The sequence below is a fragment of the Lineus longissimus genome, chromosome 11, assembly GCF_910592395.1.
Source record: "Lineus longissimus chromosome 11, tnLinLong1.2, whole genome shotgun sequence".
In the NCBI taxonomy this organism is placed as follows: Eukaryota; Metazoa; Nemertea; class Pilidiophora; order Heteronemertea; family Lineidae; genus Lineus; species Lineus longissimus.
The window spans coordinates 2,870,177-2,880,608 of NC_088318.1; the positions used below are offsets into that span (position 1 = coordinate 2,870,177).

Genomic DNA, 10,432 nt, shown 5'->3' on the forward strand with positions numbered 1-10,432 from the left:
TTCTCAATAAGCCAATTGTAAAAAAGAGAGTTGATACTTTCTGAGTGTTAAAACAGTGAGGCTCTGAACCAGCACCACAAATTAAGTTAAGAAGAATCTCACCAAATACCTTTTATTCCCAGGGACGGCATTCTTTCTATCACAGTCGTGTATATTGTATAAATACAAACACATTTGGCATCATGTTCACACTATTTATATACACTAATGAAAATATACAAAGTCAACGTTGTAAATATATATCTGGTTGAAAAATTAATATACAATTTAGCATAATCGATTTGGCATTATCACTGACATCAGGTACAATTTCCTCTAATAATGAACGATAGACAACAATTTTTTGTACAATTGTACAACAATAGTGTCTTCTGTACATGACTGTATCTTCTGTATCTTCTAGTATCTTCTGTACATGACTGATCTGTACATGTACGATCGTTACATTTTGGCCCGGGTCCCACCTCATAAATGGCGGCTAAAGTTTAGAGCACCAGCAAGCAAACCATGGACACTGTTGATTTTGACAGGATGGCAACGGGTAGAAACCGCACAGAAACCTTCAAACTATTTACTGGTAGGCATGAATGATATGTTTTTTGGCAATGTGGGAAAGCCTGCTTCCTATTGGCACCTTTTGGAACCACAAATGTAGACATTTTAGTTGAAACATTCCTTGAAATACAGTATCATGGACATCCTCGGTTCTGCATGAGAAATACAGCCCCTAATGATACAGGCTAACATAGCTAAGGGAGGTTCTACTGTAGTTTGATTCCACTGCTAACAGTCCAGTTTCACCCTTCCGCAGCAGTGACTTCATTCACCACCGATGCAGGATGTGACTTTTGACTTCCTGTAGTGTTACTGCGATGCAGTGCAATACTATGACTCGTCCCCCTCGATCCCCGAGACAAACGTCCCGTTAAATTTGTTTGTTGTCCGTCATCTGGTATCTGCCCATTCATTAGATTCGTCGGTGAACTTTGTAATTTGGTGCTGCCATCTGTTTCGTTGAAGCTCATGATGGTCAGAGGGCGTCCTCCGACATCCTTCATGTACTCAACGCTTTTCCTGGCAACAAGACTAGGTCGTCCCTCTCTGAAAATTGCAAAGAAACATGATTTTAAGAATGGTTTTATTCAAAATTCAGTCGAGGACTTCTTCTTAGCTTTTGATTTTCCCTTATGGCTGTATAACACAACCAGGCCTATGTCTCCAATGAACCTTGGCATCATCTCTTGTTCCTCCCTTGATCCGCAGAGTCTCCAACAGGACTACAAATTAGCTGGCCACAGGTAAAGCTGAAAGTAGCTTTTATGAGAAGTTAGTCGCCCATTTGAGCAGCTGAAGCTGTGATACATGCGCACAAGATGGAGTCGCTGGGACAACATGGTTGTGTTAATCTAGTATGAACTCACAATTTAATGATTTTTTGGTTAGCATTCCTTGTACACACGTGTACCACGATTTACGACAATATTTTTTTCTTAAACATGCTCATCTCTCAAATGATAACTGATCCAACATGCTTATACTTACTCAATAGGTGGCAGTCCAACCTTCTTGTAGTGTTTCCAGCTGTCCACGAATGACTGTGCGACTCGTCCCTTCTTCGTATAGTGAACCATCACTTGCATGAGAAATGGATCACTGCGGCACCTGAAAATAGACAAGAATGAAATTACAAGTATTTCTAAAGACTTAGGTCATTTTAAAAACAACAAAGAAAATTTATGCTTGAGGCAGCTTCTTGATACTGCAAACTCCATGATTATCACTGCCATATATGTTCGCAGAAGCATTCTTATCAGATTTTGCCGCCATTTATTTCTGCGAATGGATTACTTTTCCGACAACAAAACAAATAAGTTGAACATTATTCACGTCTCTGAAGTTCACAATTGTGCCCCCTCTCGTGAAAATATCAGGTTCATGAAAATACAGAGATTTGCAGTACCCAAGAGTGGGTCTGTGCAGAGGAGAAATCGGTAAGAAACTGCAGATACAACGTCACACTCATCCTTCAGCTGGGAGGACAAAGTGGCAACCAGACCAGGATCTGATCAGCCGCAGTCTTCAACAGTGCACAAGCCTGTTCCACTCATCATGTTACTACCAATAGTACTTGCCTGTTCAGGAGTTGTCTTTCAGCGAGATGGTTGTACGAGAGATATCCGAGCGCGATAGCAGCACATCCACGCACGTTTTCATTGGGAAGGGTCATCAGTCGGCAGAGGTCATTTACAGCATCTATGGACACGATGGCAGCTGGGACACCTGAATAACAACACTTGTTGTGATTTTGCAAACAGCAGCCTAAGGTACAATATAGCTGATTACAACTACCAGCCCTCTGCAAAGGACCCCCCCCCCCCCGAGATAAATATCTTTATTGGAAAGGTTTCTTGATACAGAGCACAAATAGATACACTCTGACCTAAGATCTGTATCCCAATAGAGGCAGCGTCCTACTACGTCCTCTGAAGCAAGTTCCACGGAAGGGACTCCTAGACTGCCAAAACGAAGACGAACTAATTGTCTCCACAGTCGCCGATAAATGGTATTCAAACCCTCTTTACCTGCTCTTGTATGTGCAAGTCTAGCTACACAGTCACAGGCCAAGGATAGGATCTCATCACTCCTCGAGTCGTGGAGGAGGTCCCCAATCAGTTTGATACCAGCTGCTGAAGACATGGCTTGTTCATAATCGGGGATGATTCGGGCTAGCACAACAACCTGCAAGAACAACAATGGTCGCCGACTTAGATCGAAATCTGGACTTATAAGTCCGCTATCAAATTGCAATAAGATACAGTCCACAACAAAATAAATGCGTGTAAAACAAGGCCAGTTGCTGCAGTACCCATGCGGAGGCATGCTTTCTGTAACCAATGCCTGTTCTTTGGCCATTACCACTACCAGTATTTGTACTGGTTTTTGTCCACTTCTGGTACGAGGGCATAGAAAGGTCTCACTCAATATTTATATTTTTAGTAAGCATACATGGCAAATTGGTTTAAAATCTCCTAGACTTTAATCCTTTATAACAACAAAAGATTATGATCGAACACCATAATGAACTGTGCAAGCACTAAAGTTGGTTTTAATCAAAATATTTCCAATGAATTGTAAGACATGTTGTAACCTTCTAATAGCAAATACCAGGGGGGCAGGCATACAGTATGAGATATCCGATCCTGCAATAAAGCACCCTGCAAATGAACGATTTTTAAATCGTTCATTTGCAGGGTGATTTAAAAATTTAAAAATCACTGTGACCTGCCATCATGATCATTGCAGGTGCTTATAAAAAGTGATCTGTGACCACAGCGACCTAAAATCTACAGGTGAAAACTAGTGTCCTAGAGAGGGTGTCCTTAATAGAGAGGGGTCCGCTAAGGGAGGTTCCACTGTACTGTGATGCCATAATTGGCAATAGTACAAGTAGGAGTCCTGCGGCGGAATTAGCAGGTGAGATGTAAATTACCTGATATGCAGCATTGCATCTGTAGTACTCATCACTTGACTCGAGGAATGGAATAAAGCAGCTGAATCGCACTCCGCCCTGTTCCGCGATCTCTCGCTGCTGACTGATGTTGTTGTATGCAAACGTGGCCAGCGCACTCCCTGCCATCAAACGCACGAGTGGTTTTGTGTGATACATCATTTTTAGGATGCGAACATAACTGAAGTCGACACTTTTGTGTATCTCTTCTAAGTTTTCTGGATGACCTGGAAGCACAAACGATGATAAATGAAAATAACCATTTGCTACAAATTTGCTTTATTTACAGGGGGTCCAAATGTCAATATTGCTCTGTTAAAAAAGAGTGGAGCACTTGGCATGTCGAATCGGGAATTTTTTGGAGGGTTGTGTTGAAAAATGAGACTCCATGGTGATCACAAATTGGTCTTACGAGGACAACGTCACATTTAGATTGAGGAGGTCGGTAATAAAAACTTAGCGATATAGATATGAAAACATTTTTTTACTTCTTAAATCTGAATGTATGTATCTCTCTCATACAAGATGTCTTAAAATCCTTGCTTTTTTTCGAAAATATGAAAATGCTTTTTTATGGATTTGAAAGAGACAAGTCTGTAATATTATAATAAAAGACAGATTAAATAAAACTCTCTTAAAAGCTTCAGGGAATAAGCGTAAGTATTATATCTGCCCACCTGGGATATAATGTGTTTATATTTTTACAATATGAAATAACAAAAAGACTGTTCTAAGGCTAGACCTCGAGTGTAACTAGACAGGATTAAAAGATTCCTATAATAGGATCACTAAGAATGCTTTGGTGAAGAACCCTCAGGATATTTTTGTAAATATTCGCCTTTGAAAAAATTGTTTCATTCAATGTTGTTTAATTGTGCCAATCTCTGGGGTGTGAGGTATCGAGAAAACAGACGAACATGGTCATAAAAGAAACTTCAGCACAAAACGTCTTGGTATTTAATCTAGTCTTGTTATCAACAATATTTGATTGAGGATGACACGTTCAAAGGTCCAAGGGAATCTATCATCCTAAATCAAATGCTAGTAAATCACTGACATCAGTGACAACATGACTGTGTTCGAGATAGCAACATGCATTCAGTAGGCCTACATAATGTGGAAGACTGCCCATTCATTTATTGCACAATGCATTTTACGACATGAATAAGGTTTACGGTTTACCTCAATAATGGAATAGCTAATTTTTTACCCATTACTCTATACATTTTCGAATTGCCCGATTGATTCCATACAGAATCATCCGTAATAAATCATGACCACTCAAAGTAACACAGAACGTTCTATAACCCCTGGAGTTTTCAAAGAGTTCGTCTGTGAGTAGAGGCACCCACCATGAAAATTGAATCAAAACACAACATTTGGTAAAATGACTTCTTCAAGTCAATATACCAATCAAAGTGTTGCCCCATAGAATTTGAGGAAAAAAAGAAAGTCTTCTAAATGTCTGAATTGATTACGGTATAACGGACAACACTTATTACAGCAAACCAGGCATATATGCGACTCCAAGACCAAGTGGACCAAAAATGTATAAGTTTTTCTTGATGTCTTACATGTACCTGCTCCTTTGCTACAAAGCCGACCAACAAGGAGAGATTACTGGCCTAAATCATGGTTTCTACCAAAGCCATGACCAAGATTCCAATCGTAAAGCTTTTCAACACAATACTTACCCAATGCGACACACCCCAAGGCCAGTGCAGACTCAACCTGTATCAGCTCATCTCTTGAATGGACCATCAGCGCCACCAGGAATTTGATGCCCCGCGATTGTGCTACCGTCGACTGGTTCTTGTTGTGTGGAACATTACCGACTCCGACACACAGATACCGTAACGATCGAATGACGCTTTGCACAATATGTTCCTTGTCTGCACGCAACAGTCGAACAAGGGGATGAATCCCGTTGGCAGTGGCAATCTTAGTTTGTTGATTCTCCGGCCCCTGTCCCAAAACACCCAACCCCTCTGAACCAATATAGTGAAGTTCTTCAGACATGGAGCTCAAGAACTCTATCAGAAGCTGCACACCCATCATGGATGCCATGTTACGCCGCTGGTCCATGTTATTTCCTGCAAGAGCCCAGAGCGCACCTGCTGTCTTTTCTTGCACGTTCTGCGCACGACTTTTCTTCAGGAGTTGCATAAGTGGCAAGACTGCCCCATCCTCCAAGATGACCTTTTGAGCGTGGTCGTTATTTTCTGCGAGCATGTGTATACAGTCAACAGCGCTCAACTGTAAGTCCCGTTGTTTCACTTTTGTCAACATGATGACATGAGCTGCGACACCTTCATTCACAAAAGCATCCTGGTTATTCGCATATCCTTGTGCAATTTTGGCAATACTTTTTGTCAGGGCCATCAGCAATGGTTTGTGCACGCAGTCCTCGAACAGAGCGACCAATCCTGGTATACTACCCGGCGTGCTCCCGGCCAAACTTTGGTGGCCCTCGTTTTTGTAAGAAATATTCCCCAAAGCTTCAATCACTTCAACCAAGACTTCCACCTCGCCGACACTTTTTATGACATTGACCAAGTTCTGTATTGCCGAGTTCTGTGATGCCTGTTCAGCATACTCTGGAACCAAAGCTAATTCTTTCAAAGCTGTAGCAGTGATTTGTATCAGGGGACTGTTGGATGATTTCAGCAGACGCACTAACGGTGGGATTCCCCCCAACGAAGAAAACTGCTGCTTCACTTCGAGCTTTGTAAGAATGTTATTCAAAGCGTGTATGCTTTGGGCCTTTGCTTCTTCTGCAATAGTACTTTTGATAACTTTTACAATTGTCGGGACAACCCCATTTGTGTACATGGGTTCCCAGTTAGGACTGATCCCGTCCTCGGTAGGGTTGGTCAATATGCGCAAACACTTCCCTGCACTTTCGCACTCTTCGTCAGAAACAGACCCAAGGAAAGCTATGAGGCGCTTCCAGACTTGCAACTTCGGGTCGTTCAACTCGACGAAATATTCCAGCAATTGGATGAACTCTTTCAGTGCACTCAGCTCCACCACTCCGTGATTCTGCGAGTTTGTGGCCATGAGGTTTGCACCGAGTTCGACCAGACATTGAACAGATTCCAGATTACCGCTCATGGTGGCCAGCAAAAGTGGCGTAGAGTGAACATCATCACCAGTTTCGAACTCCAGCTGTTCTTCGTTTGCCTTGACAAACCTCTCGATCGATTTGACGAAGCCTCTGAACGCCGCATGATGGATGTGAGCCCATCCGTTCTCGTCAAGCTCGTTCATGCTGTCAAGCTCCGGGTCGTTGTAGACGAGCGTCTTGTGCACCCTCTGGAAGAGGACGGATTTCTTGATGCTGCAAACAGAAATTGAAAATTTTAGGAATTTTTAACAATTGCAAGAGTGGGATTTCAGGTATGCCAGTATGGAGTTGCGAATGTTTTGTTTTGCATTTCTGTGGTCTGACAGTGTCAGGCACTATATTCCTCTTGAATGTCAAAGAGTGCTGAGGAAATGAGACATATTCAAGAGACATATTCATAAAAGATCCTTTCAGGGTTCACATGTGAATCATGTGCTCAACACAGAAATGTAAGCGGCATAAGGTAAGGTGCATGTACTTGTCGCATCTGAGCCACACACAGTATAATATTGCAAAGATATGCACAAATTAACCAATCAATTAATCAATTATAATAAGGGGAAATTAGGCAACTATAAACAAAACATATCGGCTTAATTTACAATTGAAGATTAAGAGATCATTATATTATTTCATTGCTTCAATACCAGACAAATATTTCATGCATTGTGAAAATACCAAGCAAAAGTTTTCAGGGGCCAAAAAATACAAAAGGAGAAGACCACTGTCATGTCACCACTAACTGGAAAGCCAACTCAACCCCAATTTATCATCATTGTTTAAACCTACTGCATGGGTATATCCCTGTACCATCAACTTATCTCAAATTTTTTACAAATCCAGAAAAATTGCCAACATGCTCTTCCATTTTTCAACTTCAACATTGATTATGCGGAAACAACAGAAGTCACTTATCTTGTAGACAAACATAAAAACTCCATGGTGACATTTCCTTACTGTGACACTACAGTTAGGTGAAACACACTCAGAAGTGCAGTGAAGTCTCCAACATAACAGCAAAGATAAAGAAAGTCTAAAATATACTTTTGATAACATGCAATCCCACCATCATGCATTCCACTAACTAATGACCATTACTTTTTAATATGTGAAGAAAAAGAATTCTCCAATTGTCAACTTTTATCAAGATTGACCCCAAATGGTGTCCTGTTGATAGGAAATATGAATTAGTTGTTTGATAGACAGCTGTGCTGGGATGAGCCAAGGCAACGAAAGACAGAAAGAAATGGAGAGATTGCGTTGTGGACGTAGGTCCCACCAAGGAATGGATGATAAGTAAGCAAGTAAGTTGTTTGATACCAGGCCATACAATCCTTCCACCAAAACCGATCGATTGTCTAGTGCCTATCATTAAATGAGAAGCCAGAAATCATTCGAACTAACTATATGCAGGGCTAGACATAAGAATTTATAGTAGGCACCATTCTACTTTCTGTGTAGAGAAAATGTGAGAGAGATCTTTGAGGGTACCATGCAGCAGTGCAGGGATGGCCTGGAGGCCAATGGCAATGGCCTCAGTGCCTTTGGCTTATGTCTTGCCCTGTATGGATACAAATTCTCGGAGCCCAACACCATTTAAGCTACCTGCGCGCAGCTTTATAAAAATTTCGCTTCGGGGGAGTGGTTTGACTTGTGCTATTGGCTGACACATGAGTTGGATCAGACATGCTGCAAAAGAACATCGCAGTTACTCGGACATGTAAAACACAAGGCGAAGGAACTCTAGACATGACATACTTTCTAACTCTAGTGAAGATTAGCAACGCCTGCTACATGTGGGATGCTGACACCCTATTCCATTGCCCATTTGTAATATTCATGCCCAACACTGTGATTTAGCGAGGTAATAAAGCGAGCCCATTCATCTCATGTCAATGTTTATATAGCCATGCAGTATCAGATCGGAATAGAAAATGATTACCAAGCGAAATATGTTGTTATGACAACTGAAACCAATTTCTTGTCAATGGCAATCGGATGGACAAGGACAGCTACACATTTTCACATTGGCAATTTATGGTGGTTTTATGCATAGAAGTTCCTGGTGACGGTGATGAATTATCGTCAGGAATTAAAAGTACATTACTAAGCTGAAAGTAACTTGGCAAACATACAATTCATGTAAAAGGATCCTCTACCCCTGCACTGAAGTCACCTCATGACCTAAGGGGGGGGGGGTTGTTGGGGATTTGAGATTCAGATTGTTCAATTGTTGTACCTGCCAGAAGAGGCCTGTCAAAATCTCAGGGTAGGATGCTCTACAAGTGATTGGAATGGAAGTGGCCGCTGGCCTGCACCCAATGAATGCCCCCACTCGACAACAGTCATTATTTTCAACTGAAAATATTTTGTGAGTGAGAAGTAAGAAGAAGGTGTGGTATCCTGAAAAATTTGGAAAAAACTATCAAAACCATCCACTACCAGAGTGACAGACGCTCAGTGTCACACGCGCGCCCCGTCAGACAACAGTCTGAAGTGAACAGACAGTGACACTGTGAAAAATAAAACAAAAGGAAAATATAAAGCTTACATAAATATTGTCATAAAAGTTTGCGCAATACTTTAGTTCATCAAAGCTATAGGAAGAACAGGACATCCCAATTTCAGATCAGCACATCAGAGATGTAGAGAGAAGTACATGTACACAACACATGGATTTATACAATGAATGACTATGCATAGTGACTTACACTTTTCTGAACATGGTCAACTTCAATCAGTGTTATCCGACCACAGAGTTAACACAAACTAAGCACAATCAAACAATGAACACAACAAGGTATATAAATGACTAATTAATTATTTAATATGTACCAACCTTGTTAATATTTCACGTTTTATCGATCAAAGACTGCCCTCAGTCAGTTAGCAACCAAGCAACGAGAAGAGTGGCTTCCCTGTACAACCAAAACTTAATTGGTTTCAGCGAAAAAGTGGACTCACGGATACCTGTTGGTTGGCACGGCGTAGGCAGTAAAAACGGTTTAAACTGAAATAAACTGAACTAAAGTGACATATTTCAATCGAAAAAAAGAAGATAATTGTTGTTCTTAATACTTTGTTTAATTCTAACTGTGTTTTTGCTCTTAATATATGGAATTATATCAATTTAAGACAACCGACGTCCCGGGCCAATCAACCCAATCCGTATTTTATACCGACTCAAATCTTTAGCAGACGATATTTCTTAGTAACTTTTAAGTTATTTTTTCAGAAAAAAATTCAAAAATGTTGACAAACTGTAAAGAAATATTGAAACTGTCCTGACCCGGACAGGGCAATCTTTTGACAACCTTGAAAGAGATAACTTACCTGTCCTATACTTTACTTACACAATCAGCGGCGACACGGAGATGTTGAGAAGATGCGGGTCCAGATATCCTGGGAATGCGATTCAGGACTCCTGCCCGTACCCAGTGACTGGTGTTGATCCCAGAAGATGCCCATGGGGCCTTGGCTCATAGTGACCAGATTATGATAATACCATGTATTTGGATAACAGCTTATTTCTAGGCCAATCTGATCATTTTCTTATCCATTGGCAAAGTTTCAAGAGATTTACCAGGTACTCCTGAGACCTCACTGGCAGACAATGATAAAAGACACATTTGCAATATTTTATTTTTTTCGGTAGTTCTCCCACTGCAGACTTTTCAGAACATTTCCATAGAGAGGAGATACAAAAAATACTTGTGACAAACCTTGTGAACCCCTTTATTTTTGCAGCCCCAGATTTTCGCAAGAACATCCGGATCCCTTTCGGTGAGCCAAAAATC

The 10,432-nt window shown here is 41.0% G+C and overlaps 1 protein-coding gene across 3 annotated transcripts; it reads right to left on the reverse strand.

The window, feature by feature from the left end:
* Nucleotides 1-98: 98 nt before the first annotated feature.
* Nucleotides 99-10,015, reverse strand: LOC135496106 (ankyrin and armadillo repeat-containing protein-like). Of its 3 annotated transcripts, none has more exons than XM_064785243.1 (7): nt 9,475-10,015; nt 5,203-6,848; nt 3,491-3,735; nt 2,583-2,739; nt 2,133-2,280; nt 1,543-1,662; nt 99-1,101 (listed from the first exon to the last, which is right to left on the reverse strand). In XM_064785243.1, the coding sequence occupies exons 2-7, from the start codon at nt 6,776-6,778 to the stop codon at nt 798-800; spliced, it is 2,550 nt and encodes an 849-aa protein (XP_064641313.1). In that variant the 5' UTR covers nt 6,779-6,848; nt 9,475-10,015; the 3' UTR covers nt 99-797. The 3 variants fall into 3 exon arrangements, with proteins under 3 accessions (XP_064641313.1, XP_064641312.1, XP_064641311.1); XM_064785242.1 differs by lacking the exon at nt 9,475-10,015 and adding an exon at nt 9,347-9,394; XM_064785241.1 differs by lacking the exon at nt 9,475-10,015 and adding an exon at nt 8,241-8,822.
* Nucleotides 10,016-10,432: the final 417 nt, after the last annotated feature.